Here is a 27,634-nt window from a genome sequence, read left to right as displayed (position 1 = left end):
TTTGATCCCTGGTCAGGAAACTAAGATCCTGCAAGCCGTGCAGCATAGTGAAAAAAATAAGGGTTAGAAGTTTTATTCCTCCCACAGCAGTGTGGGTTAGCAACTCTCAAACTACTTTCAATATATTCAAGGACTGAGCAAATAAGTAAATGTATTATACATAATGGGGAGTCAATGTCAGAGAAAGTAATTGCAAATATGGAAAAGGATTGTGGTAGATGGCTAACATCAGTCCTGCAGAATTGAATTGTAATTCAAAGCTTCATTAATGAATTCATGAAGTTGTTGGTATAAAACTATGGTTTTAAATGTATACAGATAGACAAATAGATAAATGTGTGCAATACACACATACACATCTCCTGATTCTATCCATAGAGAAGGCCTAAAAGCAATGACAGCTCAGTAACCATGACTGTATCTGACACTCAGATCTTGATTTCTAAATATTATTTTCCACTAAAAGGAATCAGAACCCCTGTAAAGATGAGTTTGGAACATCTAGTGCGCCAGAAAGTAAGAATGCTCAAAGAATGACGACACATCAAAAGGCAACAGGAGACAGCTTAACAAACCCAGGAAAACATGAGCATCAAAATGCAGTTAATTCTTGAACAATGTGAGTTGAACTGTGTATTTATAAGCAGATATTTTTCAGAAGTAAATACCAGAGTACTACACAGTCTGTGGTTGATTGAACCTGAGGATGCAGAGGAACCTCAGATACAGAGAGCTGACTATAAATTATCAGCAGATTAACCCCAGCATTGTTCAAGGGTCAACTATAAATAACAGAAGTAAAGGATTAAAACCTTCTCTTGCCCTGTATATTAAACTTTCTTTAAGGTAGTGACTAGCAGTTATAATTCCTGAGGGCTGAAAGCATGACTTCTTCTAGAGAATACCAGTGCAATTTAACAGTTCGTAACTTGAAAGTTACTTACTTCCAAGGATCAATGCCATAGTGGCAAGACGAAAGAGGGTAAGTGAGGCATACATGCCTACCAAGACTACAGGGAAGTGAATTCAGACGTAGGCACAGGTACGTATATATAGGTTATCCTAAAGTATTCATATGTACTTGATAAATATGACTCTGAAATGTGATAGAAGAACCAGGCTGTGGAAGAAGCAAGAATCTCTGTTATCTAGGTCAGTCAGACAGATGGTACTGTGAGGCAACGGAGATGGGGAGTATCACATTTGCACGCGTGCACACACACACACACACAAACATGAAATGGGATGAAATGATCCAACGTGAAGAGGCTAGTAACAGTGAGCTCTGACATTCGTGTGCGCCAAGATCTGAAAGTGGAAATAAGTGTATTTGGGTATCGCTTATGCCCCTGCTTCTCCTGATAACAAAACACTTCTTTTCTGCAGCAAACCCAATCCACAGCATTGTCCTAGAGGACAGAGAACATATGTCTCTATAAGCACTGAGTGTGACCTTGAGCATTCAGTGTAACCTATATGCCTGTGGTTGGAGTGATTAGTTCCAACTGGACATTTGACCTAAATAACAAAGAAGCACAATCAGAATCCTCTGTGACAGTGCTTCCCAGGCTATAACGTACATTTGAATTACCCAGGGATCTTTTAAAAAGGAGGATTCTCATCTAGTAGGTCTACAATTGCACTTGAGATTCTGGATATCTGATAAGATCCCAGTGATATTGATACTACTGATCTAGACCCACAATTTTGAACATCAGGGCTCTTCAAAAACTTTTTGTCATGTATATGGAGAAAACTCTAATTTAAAACGAAACATTCACTTCAATGTTCATAGCAGCAACATTTACAATGTTCAAGACATGAGGGGCTCCCCTGGTGGCTCAGAGGTTAAAGCGTCTGCCTCCAATGCGGGAGACCTGGGTTCGATCCCTGGGTCGGGAAGATCCCCTGGAGAAGGAAACGGCAACCCACTCCAGTATTCTTGCCTGGAGAATCCCCTGGATGGAGGAGCCTGGTAGGCTACAATCCACAGGGTCGCAAAGAGTCGGACACGACTGAGCGACTTCACCTTCACCTTCAAGACCCGGAAGCAATGTAAATGCCCATTGACAATGAAAGGATAAAGAAAATAGATAAAAGAATATTACCCAGCCAAACAAAGAATGAAATAATGCCATTAGTAGCAACATGGATGGATCCAGAGATCATTATACTAAGTGAAGTATGTCAGACAGAGAAAGACAAATACCATATGCTATCACTTATGACACAAATGAATGTTTTTTCAAAACAAAAACAGATTCACAGAAATAGAAAACAAACTTACGGTTATCAAAGGGGAAGAGGGCAGGGGGAGGAATAAAGTAGGCATTTGCGATTAGCAGATACTAACTACTGTACATAAAATAAACAAGGTCCTACTGTATGGCACAGGGGACCATATTCGTCCCTGTGGCTGAATAGGGAATGGAAAAGAATACATATATACACATACATATACAAACACACACATACACATATGTGTATATATATTCTTTTTCATATTCTTTTCCATTATGGGTTATTACAGGATGAATATGGGGATATATATATATATACATGAGTCATTTTGTTGTACACCAAGAACTAACACAATATACTTCAATAAAACTAAAACTATACTTCAATTAAAAAAAACCCTCAAAGAAAACATTTTGCCAGCATTATCAGGGAAGAAGTACCCCTTACACCAAAGCTTCTTAGCTGATAAAACTGTGATACTAGGGCTGTGGGCTTTTCTACAGGCAGCGGGGGTGGTTTGTTTTATGTTTAATGTCACTTATGTCTTTGGATGTTCCCTGTCATTAGATTGGGGCTTCATTTTCCCCAGATAGGGAGGTCTCAGGTGGCTCAGTGCTAAAGAATCCACCTGCCAGTGCAGGAGTTGCAGGAGATGCCAGTTCAATCCCTGAGCAAGGAAGATCGCCGGGAGAAGGGAATGGCTGCCCACTGCAGTATTACTGCCGGGAGAAACCCATGGACAGAGGAGCCTGGCGTGCTACAGTCCACGGGGGCACAGGTCAGACGCGACCGAGCACACACGCACGCGTGCTGTCATTAGATTATCCACTTTAGGAAAAAAGGCATATAGACATCCTCTTGTTATGCCCCAAAATGCCTTATTTGATGTTTTATATAGAGAAATGCATAAACAGTGTTCTCCAGAAACCAACTGCGAAGAAATTTTAAAGTCTTTAAATGAAACAGATGGAGAAGATATTTTAATGAAATCATAAAGGATGAGAAAGAGGAGGGTCAGTTATTAGCTACCATGCTCTGGATATCCCTAAGGTGGTCCTCCATCCTAAACCCATGCAGCTATAAAAACACTCTCGGGAGGACTTCCCTGATGGTCCAGTGGTTAGAAATTCCCCTTGCAATGCAAGGGACATGGGTTCGATCCCTGGTTGGGGAACTAAGATCCCATATACCATGGAGCAACTAAGCCTGAGGTCCACAACTACAGAGTCCACACGCTGCGACAAAAGGTCCTGTATGATGCAACGAAGATCCCACGGGCCACAGCTAAGATCCGACCCAGCCAAATAAATAAATAAATACCTGGAGAAAACACTCTCATAAGCCCGCAAGCAGGTTACTTTGGAGAATCACAAGCCAATATCCTAGAAGTGCAAAACTCCAAACTTCAAAGATAAGATCAAAGGAACTAGCCAAAAAATATTGTTAATTTGGCTTACATTATTCAGTGCTTCCCAGGAGATTCCTAAACTAAGAACTATGATTTCTAACATGGGGTCTACAACTGACACTGTCAACTTCTTTTTAAACCATAAGAAGGAAGTCTTGTCAACAAATAATTCCCAGAGACTATTCGACAGTTGTAAACTACTCAAGATATCTTGGAGTATATAATTAAGCCACTGCGATATCTTTTTAAGTGCCCAGGACAAACAAATCTAACTGGTTCACCTCCCTTCAAGACAGGAATCTAGAAATAACCTCCTTATTTATAGAGAATCCCAACTCCCTTACTTGGATATCAGCAAGATTTTTTGAAGGGGAGGATGCCCTGTTATTTAACCAAGGCCTGATTGTAAGTTCAGTGCTTATCAAGTTCAGGCAATAATCTTCCTTCCTCCTCAAGCTAAGTTTCACCACATCATAACAGTCATCTTTAATTCTAAAAACAAATATGGAGAAAACAAATAATTCACCCATCACACACACACACACACACACACCCACACACACATAATTCCTACAAGGTAAACTCTCACAGGGGGATGTGCATACGTAAGAGGCCCAGCTTCTCTTATTTTTCTTTCAGGCCACCGGGTCTCCAGGATGGGAGTGTTTTCTTAAGCTTCATTGTTCCCAAGGAGAGAGGTCTCTGTTTTCCAGTTCTTTGGCCAGTGAGTTGAAAATCTAATCCAGGAGAGATATACTAGGAAGCCTGACTGTAGATGCATAGCTAAACTGCATTCTGCTATTTTGTACTCCATATATCCGACCACTGTATCTTTCAATTGATTAAAAACTTAGAGCAGAAGAGAAAGGGTGTGATTAACTATCACCCTTCAAACATCAAAAGTCAACAGCTTCTATAGAAACATACAATTCTTATAAATGTACTCCTAAATAATTTAACACACCTTTTAGATAACATGTACTTATCCATAGGAAACAGAAAAATGTATTTTTATTTTGAGAATGACATGATCCTGCACCCTCAGACATGGACTCAGGAACGACTCTATGTAGGCATATTTGGGTATATTAAAAGCATCCCAATAATTTACTCATACATTCATAATGTTCTCTTTTCACATAACTAAACCTGTGTTCTACTGTTATATCTTTCTCTAGCCAGAATTTTCTGGTTTAACTAGCTTTTTCCTCAATCTCTTCAATAAATATTAAAATACATTAAATCACAGTTTTTGAAGGAATTTCTATAGGGAGATTAAGTATGTAAAGACAGAGCATGGAGATTTCTGGACAAATAACATGATCCTAAAGTCGATTTTTACAATACATTTTTAGCTCATTTCTAAATGGCTCATTTTAAATATCAGGAAGGCTTTTGACAGCAACTGCACATCTACCAATTCAGGTTAGATTTAAGTCCCTTGTTCTTAGATTCAAAAATACAGTATTGTTAATTTAAGGGAATTTGCATCTTCTATACACTAGACAGGTCGCAAAGATTATATACAACATGATAATTTGAAAATACGGTAGAAGGAACTTGCAGTTTTGGCTATGGGGTTATCAGACTCAATTTCTCAATGTAAACAACTATAAAACTGACAAAATATTTGAAGCAAGCATTGAACAACAGACAGGATAGATGTGGTCCTTAGAGAAGAGAAACACATGAAAGCCACTTTAATCTTGCTTTCTGCCTGGAGGCACTTCTCAGATCACAGAAAGGGAAGAGGAGTCAAAAAGAGGACAGAAGTCTCACTGCATGGATCAAACAGAGGTCAGAGTTTGGGTCTGCTGGGGCTGCTGGAATTTGAGGCAGAGGGCTGGACAGTGGAGAATAAGGAGTTGTATAGGGAAGAAACTCCAAAAACATGCATAGAAGTCTTGGCTGAAATTAATATGCACCAACACAGTGTGGCTCCAGGAAGCCTAGCAAATTATAACTACTGAGGGGCCAAAAGATGAAAAGTGTACCTGTTGAGCATAGAGAGCTCGGAGACATTGGAGTTCCAACCAGACAGAGACCACGGGGAACACCCAGGCTATACGGCTGAGGTCCCAGCAATGCTATGCCTCAGGTTGTTCTATATTGGGAAACAGTGCTCAGATGTTCCTATTTCTGCATGGGCAAAGAAAACTGCCACGTGGGCTCAAAGTGATGGCATAGACAGAGACCTCTCGGGTGACACAGAATTTTATCTCCTACAACTGTGTGTTTACATTCCAAAGGTCATTTGACCAAGAAGCCTTCCCCATCTCTGTCTGTCTGTCTGTCTCTTGTATGTGTGTGTGTGAGCATGTATCTGTCTGTCTGTCTCTTGCTCCTTTTCTGGAGGGGAACAGGTGAAGCTATACAAGGAGCTCCTACATAAGCTCCCAAACTAAAAATGTTGTATTCCACTAAGGGCCAGAAACCCTCCACCCTGTACATATGGGAGACAACTGCCTTCATCACATAAACCTGTGAGGAAAAATGGAACATTGGAAACCAGTGCAAAGATACTCTGCAGATAAACAATTGGTTTTCTTTTGATGGAGAAATCTTGTGTTTAGTGTCAAGGTAAAATAAATATAGATGCAAAGCTTATGACTTTACTTGTAGAAAAAGATTACTTTAGACCTGCCTGAAAAAGCCTAAATATAAACCTGAACACAACCTGATTCTCCTGTAAGTTAGTTCAGTCAGTCAGCTCAGTCGCTCAGTCACGTCCGACTCTTTGCGACCCCATGAATCACAGCATGCCAGGCCTCCCTGTCCATCACCAACTCCCGGAGTTCACTCAGACTCACGTCCATCGAGTCCGTGATGCCATCCAGCCATCTCATCCTCTGTCATCCCCTTCTCCTCCTACCCCCAATCCCTCCCAGCATCAGAGTCTTTTCCAATGAGTCAACTCTTCGCATGAGGTGGCCAAAGTACTGGAGTTTCAGCTTCAGCATCATTCCCTCCAGAGAAATCCCAGGGCTAATCTCCTTCAGAATGGACTGGTTGGATCTCCTTGCAGTCCAAGGGACTCTCAAGAGTCTTCTCCAACACCACAGTTCAAAAGCATCAATTCTTCGGCGCTCAGCCTTCTTCACAGTCCAACTCTCACATCCATACATGACTACTGGAAAAACCATAGCCTTGACTAGAAGGACCGTAGTCGGCAAAGTAATGTCTCTGCTTTTGAATATGCTATCTGGGTTGGTCATAACTTTCCTTCCAAGGAGTAAGCGTCTTTTAATTTCACGGCTGCAGTCACCATCTGCAGTGATTTTGGAGCCCCCCAAAATAAAGTCTGACACTGTTTCCCCATCTATTTTCCATGAAGCGATGGGACCAGATGCCATGATCTTCGTTTTCTGAATGTTGAGCTTTAAGCCAACTTTTTCACTCTCCTCTTTCACTTTCATCAAGAAGCTCTTTAGTTCCTCTTCACTTTCTGCCATAAGGGTGGTGTCATCTGCATATCTGAGGTTATTGATATTTCTCCCGGCAATCTTGATTCCAGCTTGTGCTCTTCCAGTCCAGCGTTTCTCATGATGTACTCTGCATATAAGTTAAATAAGCAGGGTGACAATATACAGCCTTGACGTACTCCTTTTCCTATTTGGAACCAGTCTGTTGTTCCATGTCCAGTTCTAACTGTTGCTTCCTGACCTGCATACAGATTTCTCAAGAGGCAGGTCAGGTGGTCTGGTATTCCCATCTCTTTCAGAATTTTCCACAGTTTACTGTGATCCACACAGTCAAAGGCTTTGGCATAGTCAATAAAGCAGAAAGAGATGGTTTTCTGGAACCCTCTTGCTTTTTCCATGATCCAGGGGATGTTGGCAATTTGATCTGTGGTTCCTCTGCCTTTTCTAAAACCAGCTTGAACATCAGGAAGTTCACGGTTCACATATTGCTGAAGCCTGGCTTGAAGAATTTTGAGCATTACTTTACTAGCATATGAGATGAGTGTAATTGTGTGGTAGTTTGAGTATTCTTTGGCATTGCTTTTCTTTGGGACTGGAATGAAAACTGACCTTTTCCAGTCCTGTGGCCACTGCTGAGTTTTCCAAATTTGCTGGCATATTGAGTGCAGCACTTTCACAGCATCATCTTTAGGATTTGAAATAGCTCAACTGGAATTCCATCACCTCCACTAGCTTTGTTCGTAGTGATGCTTTCTAAGGCCCACTTGACTTCACATTCCAGGATGTCTGGCTCTAGGTTAGTGGTCACACCATCATGATTATCTTGGTCGTGAAGATCTTTTTTGTACAGTTCTGTGTATTCTTGCCACCTCTTCTTAATATCTCCTGCTTCTGTTAGGTCCATATCATTTCTGTTCCTTATCGAGCCCATCTTTGCATGAAATGTTCCCTTGGTATCTCTAATTTTCTTGAAGAGATCTCTAGTCTTTCCCATTCTGTTGCTTTCCCCTAATTCTTTGCATTGATCGCTGAGGAAGGTTTTCTTATCTCTTTTTGCTATTCTTTGGAACTCTGCATTCAGATGCTTATATCTTTCCTTTTCTCCTTTGCTTTTTGCCTCTCTTCTTTTCACAGCTATTTGTAAGGCCTCCTCAGACAGCCATTTTGCTTTTTGCAAGTCTTTTCCATAGGGATGGTCTTGATCCCTGTCTCCTGTACAATGTCATGAACCTCATTCCATAGTTCATCAGGCACTCTGTCTATCAGATCTAGTCCCTTAAATCTATTTCTCACTTCCACTGTATAATCATAAGGGATTTGAGTTAGGTCATACCTGAATGGTCTAGTGGTTTTCCCTACTTTCTTCAATTTAAGTCTGAATTTGGCAATAAGGAGTTCATGATCTGAGCCACAGTCAGCTCCTGGTCTTGTTTTTGTTGACTGTATAGAGCTTCTCCATCTTTGGCTGCAAAGAAAATAATCAGTCTGATTTCGGTGTTGACCATCTGGTGATGTCCATGTGTAGAGTCTTCTCTTGCGTTGTTGGAAGAGGGTGTTTGCTATGACCAGTGCATTTTCTTGGCAAAACTCTATTAGTCTTTGCCCTGCTTCATTCCGTATTCCAAGGCCAAATTTGCCTGTTACACCAGGTGTTTCTTGATTTCCTACTTTTGCAATCCAGTCCCCTATAATGAAAAGGACATCTTTTTGGGGTGTTAGTTCTAAAAGGTCTTGTAGGTCTTCATAGAACCGTTCAACTTCAACTTCTTCAGCGTTACTGGTTGGGGCATAGACTTGGATTACCGTGATATTGAATGGCTTGCCTTGGAAATGAACAGAGATCATTCTGTCATTTTTGAGACTGCATTCAAGTACTGCATTTTGGACTCTTGTTGACCATGATGGCTACTCCATTTTTCTGAGGGATTCCTGCCTGCAGTAGGAGATATAATGGTCATCTGAGTTAAATTCACCCATTCCAGTCCATTTTAGTTTGCTGATTCCTAGAATGTCGACGTTCACTCTTGCCATCTCCTGTTTTACCACTTCCAATTTGCCTTGATTCATGTATGTTAACTACCTTTAAAACAAAATTCAACAACTTTCAAATTAAGACAACAAAACACAGATTCTCAACAATGTAATATTCACTATGCCAGGAATGTAATAAAAAATTGCCAGACATGAGAAAGCAAAAAAACCTCAATATATGTATCAAAAAGGAAAAACAAGTCTCTATAAAAGCCTCAGAGATGACACAGCTGTTGGAATATTGGAATTAGTAGACAAGGACTTTAAAATGACTATTATACATATATTTATAAATAAGAGGCCTATCTTATCTTTGTGTTACATAATTCAGAAACTGCCTGAAACAGTCTTAGTTTTTCTTCAAAACAACACTGAATCTACTCAAATATTCAAAAAGTAACTGCTAAAATCTTAAGTTACTGAGGAAAGCTTTTAGTCTGGAAGATATCTGTTACAGTTGTTTCTAATAATCCAATAAAATAATCCATAAAATAATCAATAATCAATAAAATAATCCATAAAATAATTTTAATTTGCCTTCCTTGTTTTAGTTACTTTTTATTATTTTATATTCCAGGGGATAGCCATGGTGAATTAGCTGCAAACTGGGTCGTTAGACAACCAAACAAGATGACATGCTGAAAAGGGCTATTAAAAATTATCTATGAATATTGAAGAACATCACCTTTAAACTTTGGTTTCTTTTTTTCATTAATTAAAAGAACAATAATTACATGCCTACCATGTGACAGATAATAACTGACACTACTCCCTGGTGGCTCAGACGGTAAAGCATCTGCCTGCAATGCGGGAGACCCAGGTTCAATTCCTGGGTTGGGAAGATCCCCTGGAGAAGGAAAGGGCAACCCATTCCAGCACTCTTGCCTGGAAAAATCCCATGGACGGAGGAGCCTGATAGGCTACAGTCCATGGGGTCGCAAAGAGTCAGACACGACTGAGCGAATTACCCTTACCCCTGTATAATTAAGTTATAATTGGGCATACATCAAAATAGATATTACAGAACTCAAAGAGGTATGGTATAGATAATAGAAAAAAAATAATTCTTCTAGTTTGGGGTTTGTATTTAATTATAAAGGATGAACAAAAGTTACTTCAGAAGATCAAATTTGAAAGTATATACTTGGGGTTTTGGCATGATTAATTTTGACCTTGCTTTTTTCATAAAATTAACTGGTTTGTTCATTCCTTTCAATATCTGCTCACCTCTGCTTTATTTTCATATTTTTAAACAACAGAAATTTACTATCACACAGTTCTGGAGACTAGAAGTCTGAAATCAAGGCGATGGTAGTGTTGTTGTTTTCTGAGGGCTGTGGAGGCAGAATCTGTTCTAGGCCTTTCTTCTTGGCTTGTAGATAGCTGTCCTTATGTTCACAAGGCAGTCTCCCTGTGTGTGTGTGTGTGTGTGTGTGTGTGTGTGTGTGTGTGTGTGTGCTCAGTCAGGTCTGACTCTTTGCAACCACATGGACTGTAGCCTGCCCAGGCTCCTCTGTCCATGGGATTCTCCAGGAAAGAATACTGGACTGAGTAGCCATTCCGTTCTCTGGGGGATCTCCCCAACCCAGGGACAGAACATGGGTCTCCTGCATTGCGAGTGGATTCTTTACTGTCTGAGCTACCATGGAAGTCCCTGTACACCTGCCTCCAAATTTCACCTTTTTTATAAGAATATCAGTCTTACTAGATTAGAGCCCACTTTAATGTCTTCTTTTTAACTTCACTACCTCTGTAAAGACCATATTTTCAAATAAGGTTGGTTACATACTGAGGTACCATGGGTTAAGAGATCAACATAGCAATTTAGGTTGGGGTGGGGTAGGGTGGGGAGGTGGAATGGACATAAAACAGATATGTAAACATTTTTGTTTCAAATTTGTACATCTCTTTTCATGAAAACCAAAACACTTTGCTGTACACCTACAACTAATACAACATTATAAATCAACTGTACTTCAATTAAAACAAAACAAGATAAGATGAAGATAAGAAGGGGATGTTACAGTCACTTACCTTTGTTTTAAATGTTTATGTTCACTGTATTTGACACTGTTATTGCAAAATACTTCAAACACTTTTTGGAAGTATTTTCTACAAGTTATAAGGAATAGCACCAGGAGAAGTTACTTAATATATTTTATTTCTAAATGCATTTTGGATTTACTCTACTTATACTTTGAATTTGTAGACCAAAACAAAACAGAAATCATAAAACACACTGATCTCAATTTACCATAATTGTGCTTCTCAACCTAGAAACAATCACCCAATATAACATACAATCATGAGTAATTTTAAGACCAAAATTCCCCCTTAGCAATATGTACCAAAAATGTCCACAACTTCTAGAACCTTCACATTAGCAAAACCCAAAAGGGCCTTTGACACATCAATACATTAAAATGTTAATTTACTGCCATGAATAGCTATCAGCCTCTCAACTATATAAGTGTGAACCCAGTATGAGACTAGGTGTGCAAAACAGCCTGCTCACCGTGTCTTAGTTTAATTTTAGTTTAAGAATCCTTCCTTTTAGAAAAACTCACACATATACACATTGAATAAATTAGTCTAACACAAAGAAAAATGAAACTTTATGATTATAATAAGAATTATCTGGGGACTTCCCTGGTAGTCCATGCTCCCAAAATGGAGACTCCACAGTGTTTTCTAAATTTTTTAAACCCAATTCATGGTGAGAAATATATTTACATTGTAATCCAGTTCCAAAATATCTATAGCAAAATAACATTCATACACAAACACATACAAATGTATACATAGATACATCCATATATACTAAAACTGCAAACTTCTCATGAGACAGTGTTCACCCTTACAATGTGTGAGAAACTCTTGACATTTTCTATTCTGCTTTTATGTTTCCAGTCTTGAACTAAAATTGACTAGGATTCTTGTATGGGTTTTGACTCAAAGTCTGGAAAGCACAGATCAGTGGTATTTTTAAATCAGCTGCACAACTTGCTAAAGATACAAATTCCTGAGCCCCATCTAAAACTATTGAATTAGAATCCATGGAGGATGGATCCCCACGCAGTGCATTTTAGCAGGCTCTCCAGATGATCCTTAAGCATATTAAAGTTTGAGAACCCTTGAGATCTATAGGATCATCAGGTGTTATTCAGACAAAGAGAGGTAGAAAAAAATATTATTGTCAGAGGCCATAGTAAATGCAAAGACTAAATGGGCAAGGGAGAGCATGCTTATGTTTAAGGAAGTTCAGTGGAACAAGGCAAGTTCATAGGGCTCTATGGGAAAACAATGTGGATGAAGAGGTAGGCATGGTTCATTCTGGCATCTGCCTCTCCTAGTTAGTTCCATGCCACCTAAAGAATAATATATAAGTATACATTCTTAAAAGGGAAGGAAACTTACACATGCTACAACATGGATGAACTTGCAGCCATGAAGCTAAATGATGCTTACTCTTTGGAAGGAAAGCTATGACAAATCTAGATAGCATATTGAAAAGCAAAGACATCACTTTGGAGACAAAATTCCATACAGTCAAAGCTATGGTTTTTCCAGTAGTCATGTATGGATGTGAAAGTTGGACCATAAAGAAGGCTATGCACTGTAGAATTGATGCTTTCGAATTATGGTGCTGGAGAAGACTCTCAAAAGTCCCTTGGACTGTAAGGAGATCAAACCAGTCAATCCTAAAGGAGATCAGTCCTGAATATTCATTGGAAGGACTGATGCTGAAGCTGAAGCTTCAATAATTTGGCCATCTGATGCAAAGAACTGACTCACTGGAAAAGACTCTGATTCTGGGAAAGATCGAAGGCAGGAAGAGAACGGGACAAGAGAAGAAGAGATGGTTGGATGGCATCACCGACTCAATGGACATGAATTTGAACAGACTCCAGGCGATAGTGAAGTACAGGGCAGTCTGGCGTGCTGCAGTCCATGGGGGTCACAAAGAGTCCAACACGACTTAAGAGACTGAACTGCAACAACATGGATGAACTTTGAGGACATCGTGCAAAGTGACATGAGCCAATCACAAAAAGACAAATATTGCATGGTTTCACATTCATGACATAACTAGAGTAGTCAAAAATTCAGAGACAGAAAGTGGAACAGTGGTTGCCAGGGCCTTGGAGAGGGAGACCGGTTGTTTAATGGGTATAACATTTCAGTTTTGCCAGATGAAAAGAGTTCTGTGCAACAGAAGACTGACTGCACAAGGGTGTAAATGTATTTATTAACACCATTTCATTGTGTGCTTTAAAATGGTTAAGATGGTACTTTTATGAGTATTTTACCACAATTTAAAAAATAATACATGAGACTAAGAGTCCTGAGTTGACATTTGACCTTGACTAGTATTTGACTCTTTTCCCAGGGATACTAACGTCTCCTTATTTCTGGGAGCAATAGTAACCATTCCTTTTTAAGCAAGGAAAACACTCAAATTATAAATGTGTCTTTTTTTTTTTTTTTAAAGAAAAAAGCTTGTTAAAATTTTCTACATTGGAGAATGAAACAGACAGGAAAGAATCAATTATACCTTAACCTTGTAATGAAGAGTAGAGCTCTGCACAGCCTCAGTGGAAAGGAGATGAAACACCCTGGGTTTTGCCTACAGATCATAAACTACCTCTGGATGGTAGTACATATCTATCCCTGACAAATACTTTTGTCTAGCAGATTTTTCTTGTGAAGGGAAATTTTATATAAAATAGTAATCTGCTAGTTAACAAATTTTCTTATTTGGGGGTGCCATAACTCAATGGTTCCCAGATTTAGCATCAAGCCGAACATCAGAATTCTCTGAGAAGCCTTAAAAAAATACAGATCCTTGGCCCTACTCCAGATTTACTGGAGCAGGTTACCCAGCAGTGAACTTAAGGCCTATGTGTTTTTAAAGCTGCCAAGGATATTTTTACGGGTGGCCTTTGGGGGGCAAATCACTCAAAGTAAGGACAGCTATGACAATGGCTGCTTGGTGTGTGATCTGACCTCTCTCTACCCTCTCAAAACCTCTTTGAAATGACTGAATATAAAAGTACAAAAATATCCTTAGCAATACTAGAAAACCAGAAAAAGTTCTATCAGCAGACCAGAGCACTAAGGAATTTCTGGAAGATATAAAGCAGATGGAATCAGTAAATCCCCAAATTGCTAGAGCCTGAAATGAAGAGTATGAAGAGTTAAGAAAATGTTACCGGCAGAACTTCAGAATACTCCCCAGAATCAGAGAGAGAAAGTGTGGCCAGCAGATGTGGGTCAGCTGTCCAGTAACTACTGGAGGGTTTGGTAGCAATTTGCTAGCCTCCTACCCTCAAAAAGGCTGACTCCTGAATTGTCCTCAGGTTGAAAATGGTGAGGGAAGAAGGGCTGTGCCTTGGGGAAGTGCATCTGGCCCAAGATGTAAAAGGAGCCCCCATTCTCAGAGGGCGAGTTTCTTGTAAACATCATAAAGGCAAGTCCAATTGGTTGGATAGCCTTCCTCCTCCCTCCTACATCCTCCACAGACAGAGATCTTATAACTTGCATTCACAGTGACATTTCTAAATTATGCTAAGGAAACAAATTCGTTTAGATCCTCATATATAAACCAGAACAAAAAAAATCATAGAACAAATGAATGGATGAAAGAAAGTATTTTTGTTTAATTTAAAGAACAAGTGTAGGTAATGGAGAAAAATAAATTCTAGAAATTAAAAAAAAAAAAAAAAACTTTACCTCATTCATAAAACAAGAATAAGCCATTAGAGGGACTTCCCTGGTGGTCCAATGGCTAAGACTCTGTGCTCCCAGTGCAGGAGACTAAGGTTTGATCCCTGATGAGGGAAGTAGATCCCACATCCTGCAACTAAAAAGATTCTGCATGTGGCAATGAAGATCCCACATGCCACAACTAAGACCCAATACAGGCAAATAAATAAATAATTTTTTAAACAGAATAAGCCATTACAAAAAATGCAGACTACTTGGAAATTAAGATCATGAGAGCCAAGACAAAGAAAACAAATCAAGCAGACAATAGCACCTCAGAAGAGCTGAATAATGGAACGAACACACCTGAAGAACGAACTAGACACAGCTGATTCTCTTGATTAGCCACAGAATATTTCCTTCAAGGTGAGCATTGCGAAGTGTACTTTGGCAGGTCCCTCTAGCATTCCGTGGGCTGGAGGAAGACCTGGAGCTAGTTAGGAGGAGAAGGGGGCAAGCATCTCACTGCAGGTTCCCAGAGGGTGGGCCTAGTGAGTCCACTCTGAGCCTTCACCCTTACCTGGTATGTCCAAGGACTATTCACTTTACTGAGGTCTAGGGACCATCTCCCTCTGGGAAGTTTTCCTTAACTTCTCTTCTCTACACTGATTTACATTTTCTAGTATATCTGCATTTGACCACAACTAAGTTTAACTCACTGTATTATAATTACCTATTTGTGTTTCTGTCTTCCTCATGCTCTGAGGGATATTTTAACCAGAGGCATCACTTTTATTCAGATACACAGACGTGGATATGTCAGTCATTCTCTTAATATATCTTGTATGCCTACCAGAAGAACTAAATGCCTGTTCTAATATCTACAGGAAAACATACAAAAATGGTCCTGTCTACCAAGGCCATAGTCAACCCATCATTAAATATAGGTACCTATTTACCCCAAGTTGGAGCTCTCTAAATTCAGTTAGGGTGCTATAACATTCTGGAACTTTCTGAATTTTCACCAGGTAATAGTTTATGCAAATGGGCCTCTAAGAATCCAACAACTTGGTCAAAATCTAGGAAGCCTTACTACTTCAACAGTCAGTACATTTTTGTCTCCCAAAAATGGATACCCTGTTGGATATTTCACTTGCTGGATGATATTTGAAAGTTATCCAGAGAAAGTCCTAAAAGGTACTTTCACCTTTATACTGCTATTTCTGCTCTTCCTGTATGTTACTCCTCGACCACTGAATTGAAAGTTATGCAACTCTGTCATGCCAGGACTATAGCAGGATATGAAAGGACACCACAATTAACACTACAGATCATCTACCATCCCAGTCAACTGAAATATTTGTGTCTTGAATAAAACTCATGGAAATGTGAAAAGGGCTTGCACTTTCCAATTCCTCCTGTCCCCTGCCCAAGAGCCAATATATTCTCTATGCCATCTGTTGGATTACATGCATCAACAGGAACAAAGCAGAAAATAGAAAATGTACTTGACCTCAAAAGCAGGTCATCTGGAAATATTAGAGAAAGGTAAAGAGCTAAGCCTTTGCAGAAACACAAAAAAAGCAATCAGTAAGAATACGAAAACCCTTCCTTCTATCTCAATTTCTCAATAAATCCCACTTTTAATAGAAAGTCATAAGTATTAATCCCATTAATCACATATTTATTTCATTGAGTAGATAAAACTTCTTTTCAGGTTGGGAAGAAAATTCCCTAAATACAGACATTTAAGATCAACTCCCGATAGAGCTAGGAGTTTAGAAGTTGAGGTATCCTGAGGAAGTGGGCATGTCATAACCCCCATACACCCAAATTTATATCTCTTTTTAAATTACTCCCCATAAACAAGACAAGAGCAAAAGTAATAAGTTCCTCCACAGGTTGGGGGAAGCTAAGGGTTTGCTGCACCTTCAGCAGCTAATATTGTGAGACATGAGAAAAAACACATTTTAAAAACGAGACACTATCTTCTCAAAACAATTGTTAATGGTCTTTAGGTAGAAACTCCTTAAAGAAAATTGAGTGTTCCTTCTATTGCCATTAAAAATAAATTCTAAATAAATAAATAAATTCTACTCTTCCCACAAGATGGGGAGGCAGCTGGAACAGGATTCAACATAAACTGAAGAGCACATTAAAAGTATTTCAGAAACTTAGTATTTCCACACAAAGAAAAAAAAGGAAATGATTAAGGGTATTTTCTTTGAAATAATGCCTATATGCAAAATTCACCATCTAGACTTAACCGCTACCTTTTAGAGATATAGTACAGGGATGGGGGCTAACATAGGAGAAAGGTAGAAACAGAAATTGTGCAAAAGCTCAACTGGTTTTTAATAGTCAGAAGCATAGACCTAGAACTCAGGAAGAGATATGTTCTCAACTCTTTTATACTTAGTTCTTATCCTTCTATAAAAGTACATTCAGAGAACAGTCTTGAAGTGAAACTAAAGAACTGAGGGGCAAGGGAGAAGAGAAGGAGAGAGTCAGGGAAGGGTGGCTACTCATTCTGCCCTGAAAAGTCTGACTGCCTGTCTCAGCTTCAGTTCTGAAATCTTCCACATTGACACTGAATGAGACATCATCACAACAGAAAGGATGATATGTTTCAAATATTTATAAAACAACATTTATACATTTATATATTCTAATACACAGTGTTTAGCTGCATTAGTTCTCCAAGTAGGGATACCAAGTTAGAAGTTACGGCCTAATTAGCAAGTGGATTAGTGACAACTATAACCTGCTATATCAAAATTGCTCAGTAGATTGTAGATGATAATTTATGAAAGAAATTCTAATTCAACTGATTAGTGCAGTAAGTGTCAAACAAAGGACAGCAGAATATATGTTGACATCTCCACATACATGTTTTACAAAGGAGCAACTCTAAACTATAACTATAAAGAGCACATACTATACTAAACCAGTCATCACTTTAGCATCAGAAGCGCTAATAAACACAAGAGCTTTGTTTTTCCACAGAGAACTTTGTCACAGATGGCCCTGTCATTTCCCAGTTGAAAATCTTACATGTCATTAGAAATACTCCAAAGTATTTACAATCTTAATTTAAAGCATTAGAATCCACACAATCAAATTATTAATACATGACAAGTTGGGAGTTTCCACTTACGTAGCTATATTGTTGAAGCTGAGAAACAGACGTTGGAGGCAGGGCAAATTATCCACATCTCTCTAGAAGGAAACAGAAAGCAAAAATCTATCAGCTGAAAGGAAAAAAATATATATATATTATAAAATGTCTTCTTGTTCAGCTGTTGAAATACATAGTCATTGCTAGTTACTGCAACCTTACTAGACCACTGAATGCTACTAGGCATTGAGCTCCATTCTTCTCCACTGCAGATTAAATGGGAGGGTTTTAGTACATCCGCAGAACAAGCTGCACCACTCGCAAGGTAAAAAGCACTGAGGAGAACAGAGGGAGATGCTGCTGCTGCTGCTAGCCTCTTCAAGCATGCTTTTGGGAAAGGAGCCAAAATGCTACTTCAGCCTTTCAACTGTAGCACAAATACAGTATGATCAAACATTTGTTAAAAATCACTTGGAAAAGAATCTGTTCAAACACTTTAAATTTTAAATTTATGCAATCAGCTTTCCAAATAGTACTGAGAATTTCAGAGCCATTCGCCTCACTATTCTCAAACCCACAGAAATGCACCGCTCAGTTGCAGATGAATCAATACACTGACAATGCCCCCATAATGCTCAAAGTAGATCATCATCACTGTCAATGAAGGGTACTGGAAGGGCAATTTCCAATCTAAGCAAGAATCCAAGGTTCTTACAATTGGAAATCTATGCTGTTCTGTTTAGGTGCAGCACCCCGAGTAAAACACTGCTGTTTAAATACAGTTACCATCAGCAAATATTGAAATGTTTTGGCCCAAATGATTTTTTACTAATTTTATTAAAAGACACAAACCTCCTGAAAAGTCTGACATATTCTAGAATATCAGAATCTTAAGAGGAAGCTTAGTAATTACCTAGTCCATAATCTCATTGTTCACATGAGAAAAAGTAAAACGGTTGAGGTTGTGGCAGGGGCAGCGTGGGAGAGGGGTGGAAAGGTGACCAGGAAACATACTGTCACACACACAGAAGCCAAAGTAGGCCAAGATTCCAGTTATCCTGACTTCAGTGCTCTGCTCTGTACAATACTACACACACAGGTACTTCTAATATTAAATATTTTTCACTTTTATTATTTATAATAATTTCTAGTTATATCCAACTGAATGATGCTAATATAAAAATGTACATTTTACATAAATTGTGACCAATATTTAAGCCCAATCAAAACTTTTCAAACTCTTTCCATAAGTCATCATCTTTCTTCCTCCCCCTCTTTCCTTCCTCCCTTTTAAAACTACCATTTCCAAGACCAAATAAAAATGTAGGCCATGCATCAAAATTACAGACAAGTTAGGCTTTTCCGAAAAGTCATTTATTTATTTTTAAAAACTTGTTATACAAAGAAAATATAAAAGTGATAGAACTGTGGCAGAGCCATGTCTCATTGATTTTTTAGAGGACATAGGAGCAATGAATCTGGCTGAAGACATTTTCCCATATAGTTTCCAGGGCTGTAATTTCCAAAAGAAAAGGATAGCTTGCTTCCTATCCGGTCTCCGGAAGTTTAGAGTTACAGTCAGATTGAAAGCCTGTCTGAGGAATCTCTTCTCTTAAATTCTTCCTGGAATCTAAGGGAGATATTTCTGGGCATAAGCATTGTTTGCTGACATCTAACTGGGAGAAAACTGAGAAGCAGTAGCCTGAATCTCCTTTGAATCAAGGCATCTGTAAAAAAAAAAAGTACATCTGCTTTTTTTCTGTGCAATCACTCTCACAAACATGGAGAACGTTCCTAAAACACACTGGGCTTCTCTAAGGAGTAGGCAAGTATAAATCCCACAAAGTGACAGTACAAAAAGGGCAAGGATTCTCTGTATGCCCAAGGAAAGAGGCATTATGACAGGAAGCTGAATGGCTATGGTGGGCACACTAAACCAATTTTCCAGAAAAAGACTAAAACTACTACAAGATTGTACTGAGGCTTGAATACATTGAGCCTAACTGCAGATTTAAGAGAATGCTGGCTATTATGAGATGCAAGCATTTTGAACTGAGAGGAGATAAGAGGAGAAAGAGAAAGTGATCCAGTTCTGAACTTCATATTTTGTTTTATTATGAGGACAATAAAAATTGGAGATTGTTTGCTTCATTTAGTTGCAATTGGTTTTTGGAAGGGAAATAAACTAGTGCCATCAATTTTTTAAGAAATAGTCTTCTTTTGGGGCCCTAGCCTACCACCATCAAAGACTACAGACACACAGACACACCTTTCAAGACAGTTTTTCTATTATTAAAATATAAACTCAAATTACATCAGGTTATAAATTGTGAGAAAAGGGTTTTTTAAGTTTATTTGATTATAATGTTTTATATTTATTTTCATTTAAGAAGCAAAATTTTACCAGGAGTTTTTTATCAAATTTTCAAAATTATTAACTCTCATCTGATAGAGGTATAAAAAGTATTCACAAGTTGAAAAATTAAAACTCAGAATTCAACAACATATACCCCAAAATCATTTCAGGAGATAGCCTTTCCAAAACTTTAAAAAGCAAAATAATTACCCACAATCATTGTTACCCACAAACTTCATTCCTATAAGAAAATTATAACTTTAATTTTTCTAGCAACTCTAAGATATACTCTGTAATGAATTTCTAGCATTATAATAGACAAAAAGAAATATTCTATTTATATCAATTATCTATGCATGAGTTATTTACAGAAGAAAAAAAAAGACTGCTGAAAGTTACCAGAAGATGGTTGCTCTAATATGAGAGTGAACTAAAGATGTAGATACATGAGATCCAGGAAGTCGATTCACTATTGGAGAGAGACAAGAGAAACTCAAGGATGTCACCTCCATAGCAGGCCTAAGGGCAACCAATCTACATTAGAGACAGAGGAAAGGGTATCTTCAAAGACAGAAAATGAAACAGAGAGATTACTTGAGATCTTTGCCCATATAGAGAAGAATTTTAGAGTTCTGTTGGGATTAATGGAGAGTGTTCTGCAATTAATGGAGAAGTGAGACAGTAATTAACGCCAGAGAAAACCAAAGTTTAGTATCATGGTCCAACATTCACTTTGAAAAGCTTATCTTGTTCTGCCAGACAATCCTAACCTGAAAATCTGAAATCTGTTAGTTGCTCAGTTGTGTCCGATTCTTTGCAACCCCATGGACTGTAGCCCACCAGGCTTCTCTGTCCACAGAATTTTCTAGGCAAGAATACTAGAGTGGGTTGCCATTTCCTCCACCAGGGAATCTTCCCAACCCAGGGACTGAACCTGGGTCTCCTGCACGGCATGCAGATTGTTTACCATCCGAGCCACCAGGGGGTAACCTATTATGTCATAAATTCATCAATCTGAAGCCAGTGCACTGAAAGACCCACCTTAAACAAGATCCCCAAGAAATCTCAAAAATACATATTGTGACTTGGTTCTTAAAATATGACTAAGACTGTGTCAAGAAAATGTGCTCTTCCTGTCAGGAAGTAATAATCTCAACTGTTCTTTATCAGCAGGTTGTTCTGGTGTTACATTCGGGAAGCCAGCACTCAACAATCTGCATATAATTATTTTGGAATAATGAGAAAAGTTAAAATAAGGGGTTACAGATAATTAAAGAAAGCTAAATCCTTATAACGTTAAGAAAATGTCAGCATATTTATTTCACTGTCAAGTGTTAAATCCTCCCAGAAATTCTTTTCTGGAGGTAACTATTTCACAGGCACTGAAACTATTCCAAAGAGGCAATAACATACCTAAGATAAGAAAAAGAAGATGAAATATTTACATATAGGGGAATATTTACAGTTCATCTGTTAACCTCTTAATATCAGATTTATTATATTTAACAAAACACACTTCTGGGAATCACATTCAAAATATGTTTTGAAGTTAAGACACAAAAGCATTTTACAGATTTTTAAAATATATTCTTCAAAAATAGACTTTAAAAATTATTTACTATATGGTTATTGAGAAGAATACAATTCTTTATTTTTCAAGAGAATAATGACCTGCCAGTTTAGAAGCATGTTTGTCCTACCCAGCTCAGATGCTGTTTTCCATATTCCTAAACTTCACAAAAGGACTAAATGATTCAGCAATTTGACCCTGTGTAGAAAGAACATCTATTACTGGAGCTATTTTTAGAGCAGCCTCCTGCAGGGGAATAAGGAAGAAGGGTGAAGAGACAGAGGCTTTGGCACACAGCAAAGAGAACAAAGATGACTGTAATAAAATCACAACAGCTCTCGTTTTGTTACCTATTCTGTTACACAAAAAAGTCAGTGTTAAAATATGTAGGGGTAATTATCTTCATTTTGAGAACTAAAACAAAGCACTGAATGAGCATAAAAAAAAAAAACAAAGAAAAAAGTGTTCCTTTTTATAAAAAGGCTTATAAATTCTAAAATTACTTACTATAGCCATCACTGTAATACAGACACATATTATATGAGGAATAATATGTGTAAGCCATCATATCAACAACTCAAATCATCTTTTTATATACCATGAAAAAAAGTTTGTTACCTGCCTCTATTATCCAAAAGCAGTAATATCCATACCTACTTTTTACATTTATTTATGACATATTACCTGGCAATTATCAGTCAGTCTAGCTGCAAGCTGCTCTTTCAGTCTGATTTATTTCTATACACTGTTGTAATCCCCTGAAAATAAAAAGGAACTGAAAACCAGACTAATAAGCAGGAAATGACACTCTGACTACAGAGATTTCCAGTCTTTATAATCTAAGAGAGCTAGATATAACCACTATGAGGAGAAATAGAAAAAGCCTCAATTTCGCAATCACAGGCCTTTCTACACTTGAATTTCTAGTTCAAATTCACATCACATACATGATCTAACAAAAAAGAGTTAGATGCTCAGTTGCGTCTGATTCTTTGTGACCCCACGGACTGTAGCCCACCAGGGTCCTCTGTCCATGGAATTCTCCATGCAAGAATACTGGAATGGGTAGCCATTAACTTCTCTGGAGATCTTCCAGACAAGGGATCGAATCCAGCTCTCTTGCACTGCAGGCAAATTTTTTACCATCTGAGGCATCAGGGAAACCCAAGACTCCTCATAAAAAATGGTCCCTGCCATTCTTACCCTTACCACTACAGGAAAAACTCACTAGAAAGACATAAACTCAAATCAGACTTTACAGCGTGTGTGTGTGCACGTGTGCACACACGCGCATGCACACATGCACGTGCATGCTCAGTCGCTCTGTTGCTCAGTGGTGCCTTAGTCTTTGCAGCCCCATGGACAGTAGACTGCCAGGCTCCTCAGTCCATGGAATTTTCCAGGCAACATATTGGAGTGGGTTGTCATGTCCTACTCCAGGTGACCATTCGAATCCAGGGATCAAACCAGTGTCTCCTGCATCTCCTGTGATGGCAGGTGGTTCTTTACCACTAGCACTACCTGGGAAGCCCTTACAGCATTCTGACAATTGCAGATGATTAATGAAAAACACTGCTATAAGCAAGAGTAAGCATAAATTTTAGGCAATAAATGTAGAATTACCAAAAAACTAAGAAAATATAATAACTTGATAAAGACTATGAAATAGCTATGTTTAAAATTATTAGATAAATAAAATGAATCAAAACATGAGAAAAAATATGTTACAAAGATATTAGAGTATTTATTTTTTAAAAATCCATGCAGAACTTCTAGAAAGTTCTGGTCATTATTAAAAATTCAGCGGATGGACTGAAAATCAGATTAGACAAAACTAAAGACAAGGTTAGTGAACTGGAAGAAACATTAAAGAAATAAAAATCACACACAAATGTAGCAGAGAAAAGTAAGAATGATGGAAATTTTTTAAGGAACAAAGAATAGAACAAGAAGGCCCATACCATGTCTAGCAGGTGCTGAAGAAGCAGAACGTGGAAGAGATCAATACTTGAAATATAAAGCCTCAGAATATTCCTGCTCCCATAATTAGTCAAAGAAATGAATCCACAGATACATAAAACATAGATATTGGGTATGTTAATAAAATTATCATATTTAATCAAATCTAAGATATCATCTGATGATTATTTTATATAACACCTGGTGAAAATAAACTTATGATTAACCAATATAATATCACTTTGAATTTTTATTTCATTATTACCAAAAAAGTTCTTTTAATTTACTTAACCATATTTTTTAAAACCAAATATCATTTCTTTACACATAAAAATTGGGCAAAATAAAATTTTTAAATTAATGATCTCCCCAAATATCTCCATGTATAAAGCTAGAATAATTAGACAGTACAGTCTTGGCATAATGGTAGACAAATAGATGGAACAGAAGAGAAGGTTCAGAGAAAGGCTCATTTGACTATAACTCAATTTTGAAAAAGAAAGCAGGTTAATTAAATAGTGGAAAATAAGTCCATTTGAATAACGGTGATGGAGAAAACAGACATTTCTATTTGGGAAAAATGAATCACGACCCCTACATCTCACACCGTGTGTGTGTGTGTGTGTGTGTGTGTGTGTGTGTGAGTGTGTGTGTGTGAGTGTGTGTGTGTGTGTGTGTGTGTGTGTAGTCACTCAGTTGCATCTGACTCTCTGTGACCCCATGGACTATAACCCACCAGGCTCTTCTGTCCATGGGATTTCCCAAGCAAGAATACCTGAGTGGGCTGCCATCTCACACCATACACAAAACTTAATTAAAGTGGATCACAGAGGGGTGGTCCTAAGATGATGGAGGAATAGGACGGGGAGACCACTTTCTCCCCCACAAATTCATCAAAAGAACATTTCAACGCTGAGTAAATTCTACAAAACAACTTCTGAATGCTAGCAGAGAACATCAGGCATCCAGAAAAGCAGATCATTGTCTTTAAAAACAGTGAACCTCTCTGGGTGTCCCTCAATGTGGAGAAACTTTTCATCTTTAACCTAGATGTTTTATCATCAGTGCTGTATAGATGGAGCAGTCTTGAGGCTACTGTAAAAATAAAACTGAAAACCAGAAACAGGAGGCTTAACTCCAAATCCTAAGAACATCAGAGAACTCCTGAATCCAGGGAACATTAATCGATAGGAGCTCATCAAACACCTCCATACCTACACTGAAACCAAGCACCACCCAAGGGCCAACAAGTTCCAGAGCAAGACATACCACCCAAATTCTCCAGCAACACAGGAACACACCCCTGAGCTTCAATATACAGGCAGCTCAAGTTACTCCAAAACCAGAGACATCTCATAACTCATTACTGGACAGTTCATTGCACTCCAGAGAGAAGAAATCCAGCTCTACCCACCAGAACTCCAACACAAGCTTCCCTAACCAAGAAACCTTGACAAGCCACTGATACAACCCCACCCACAGTGAGGAAACTCCATAATAAAGAGAACTCCACAAATCCCCAGAATACAGACAGGCCAGCCCAAACGCAGCAATATAACCAAGATGAAGAGACAGAGGAATACCCAGCAGGTCAAGGAACAGGAGAAATGCCCACCAAACCAAACAAAAGAGGAAGAGATAGGGAATCTACCTGAGAAAGAATTCCAAATAATGATAGTGAAAATGATTCAAAATCTTGAAATCAAAATGGAATCACAGATAAATAGCCTGGAGACAAGGATTGAGAAGATGCAAGAAAGGTTTAACAAAGACCTAGATATATAATGAATAATGCAATAAATGAGATCAGAAACACTCTGGAGGCAACAAATAGTAGAATATCGGAGGCAGAAGATAGGATTAGTGAAATAGAAGATAGAATGGGAGAAATAAATGAATCAGAGAGGAAAAAAGAAAAATGAATGAAAAGAAATGAGGACAATCTCAGAGACCTCCAGGACAATATGAAATGCTCCAACATTCGAATTATAGGAGTCCCAGAAGAAGACAAAAAGAAAGACCATGAGAAAATCCTTGAGGAGATAATAGTTGAAAACTTCCCTAAAATGGGGAAGGAAATAATCACCCAAGTCCAAGAAACCCAGAGAGTTCCAAACAGGATAAACCCAAGGTGAAACACCCCAAGACACATATTAATCAAATTAACAAAGATCAAACACAAAGAACAAATATTAAAAGCAGCAGGGGAAAACAACAAATAACACACAAGGGGATTCCCATAAGGATAACTGCAGATTTTTCAAAAGAAACGCTTCAGGCCAGGAGGGAATGGCAAGACATACTTAAAGTGATGAAAGAAAATAACCTACAGCCCAGATTACTGTACCCAGCAAAGATCTCATTCAAATATGAAAGAGAAATCAAAAGCTTTCCAGACAAGCAAAAGCTGAGAGAATTCAGCACCACCAAACCAGCTCTCCAACAAATGCTAAAGGATATTCTCTAGACAGGAAACACAAAAAGGGTGTATAAACCCGAACCCAAAACAATAAAGTAAATGGCAACGGGATCATACTTCTCAATAATTACCTTAAACGTAAATGGGTTGAATGTCCCAACCAAAAGGCAAAGACTGGCTGAATGGATACAAAAACAAGACTCCTATATATGCTGCCTACAAGAGACCCACCTCAAACAAGGGACACACACAGACTGAAAGTGAAGGGCTGGAAAAAGATATTCCATGCAAATAGAGACCAAAAGAAAGCAGGAGTAGCAATACTCATATCCGATAAAATAGACTTTAAAACAAAGGCTGTGAAAAGAGACAAAGAAGGCCACTACATAATGATCAAAGGATCAATCCAAGAAGAAGATATAACAATTATAAATATATATGCACCCAACATAGGAGCACCGCAATATGTAAGGCAAATGCCAACAAGTATGAAAGGGGAAATTAACAATAACACAGTAAGAGTGGGAGACTTTAATACCCCACTCACACCTATGGACAGATCAACTAAACAGAAAATTAACAAAGAAACGCAAACTTTAAATGATACAATAGACCAGTTAGACCTAATTGATATCTATAGGACATTTCACCCCAAAACAATGAATTTCACCTTTTTCTCAAGTGCTCATGGAACCTTCTCCAGGATAGATCACATCCTGGGCCATAAATCTAACCTTGATAAATTCAAAAAAATTTAAATCATTCCAAGCTCTTTTCTGACCATAATGCATTAAGATTAGATCTCAATTACAGGAGAAAAACTATTAAAAATTCCAACATATGGAGGCTGAACAACACGCTTCTGAATAACCAACAAATCACAGAAGAAATAAAAAAAGAAATCAAAATATGCATAGAAACGAATGAAAATGAAAACACAACAACCCAAAACCTGTGGGACACTATAAAAGCAGTGCTAAGAGGAAAGTTCATAGCAATACAGGCATACCTCAAGAAACAAGAAAAAAGTCAAATAAATAACCTAACTCTACACCTAAAGCAACTAAAAAAGGAAGAAATGGAGAACCCCAGAGTTAGTAGAAGGAAAGAAATCTTAAAAATTAGGGCAGAAATAAATGCAAAAGAAACAAAAGAGACCATAGCAAAAATCAACAAAGCCAAAAGTTGGTTCTTCGAAAGGATAAATAAAATTGACAAACCATTAGCCAGACTCATCAAGAAACAAAGGGAGAAAAATCAAATCAATAAAATTAGAAATGAAATGGAGAGATCACAACAGACAACACAGAAATACAAAGGATCATGAGACTACTATCAGCAATTATATGCCAATAAAATGGACAACGTGGAAGAAATGGACAAATTCTTAGAAAAGTACAACTT

General features: G+C 38.2%; 1 protein-coding gene across 1 annotated transcript in view; it reads right to left on the bottom strand.

Moving 5' to 3' along the window:
* LRRC49 (leucine rich repeat containing 49) overlaps nucleotides 1-27,634 on the bottom strand; it is a 154,117-nt gene that overhangs the window by 79,041 nt on the left and 47,442 nt on the right. The window contains exon 9 of the mRNA XM_052646930.1: nucleotides 17,966-18,027. Coding sequence (XP_052502890.1) covers nucleotides 17,966-18,027 — 62 coding nt within the window. The remainder of the gene's footprint in view (nucleotides 1-17,965; nucleotides 18,028-27,634) is intronic.

This window comes from Budorcas taxicolor, chromosome 10 (genome assembly GCF_023091745.1).
Source record: "Budorcas taxicolor isolate Tak-1 chromosome 10, Takin1.1, whole genome shotgun sequence".
Classification (NCBI taxonomy): Eukaryota; Metazoa; Chordata; class Mammalia; order Artiodactyla; family Bovidae; genus Budorcas; species Budorcas taxicolor.
This window is presented reverse-complemented; position numbering and strand designations above follow the sequence as displayed.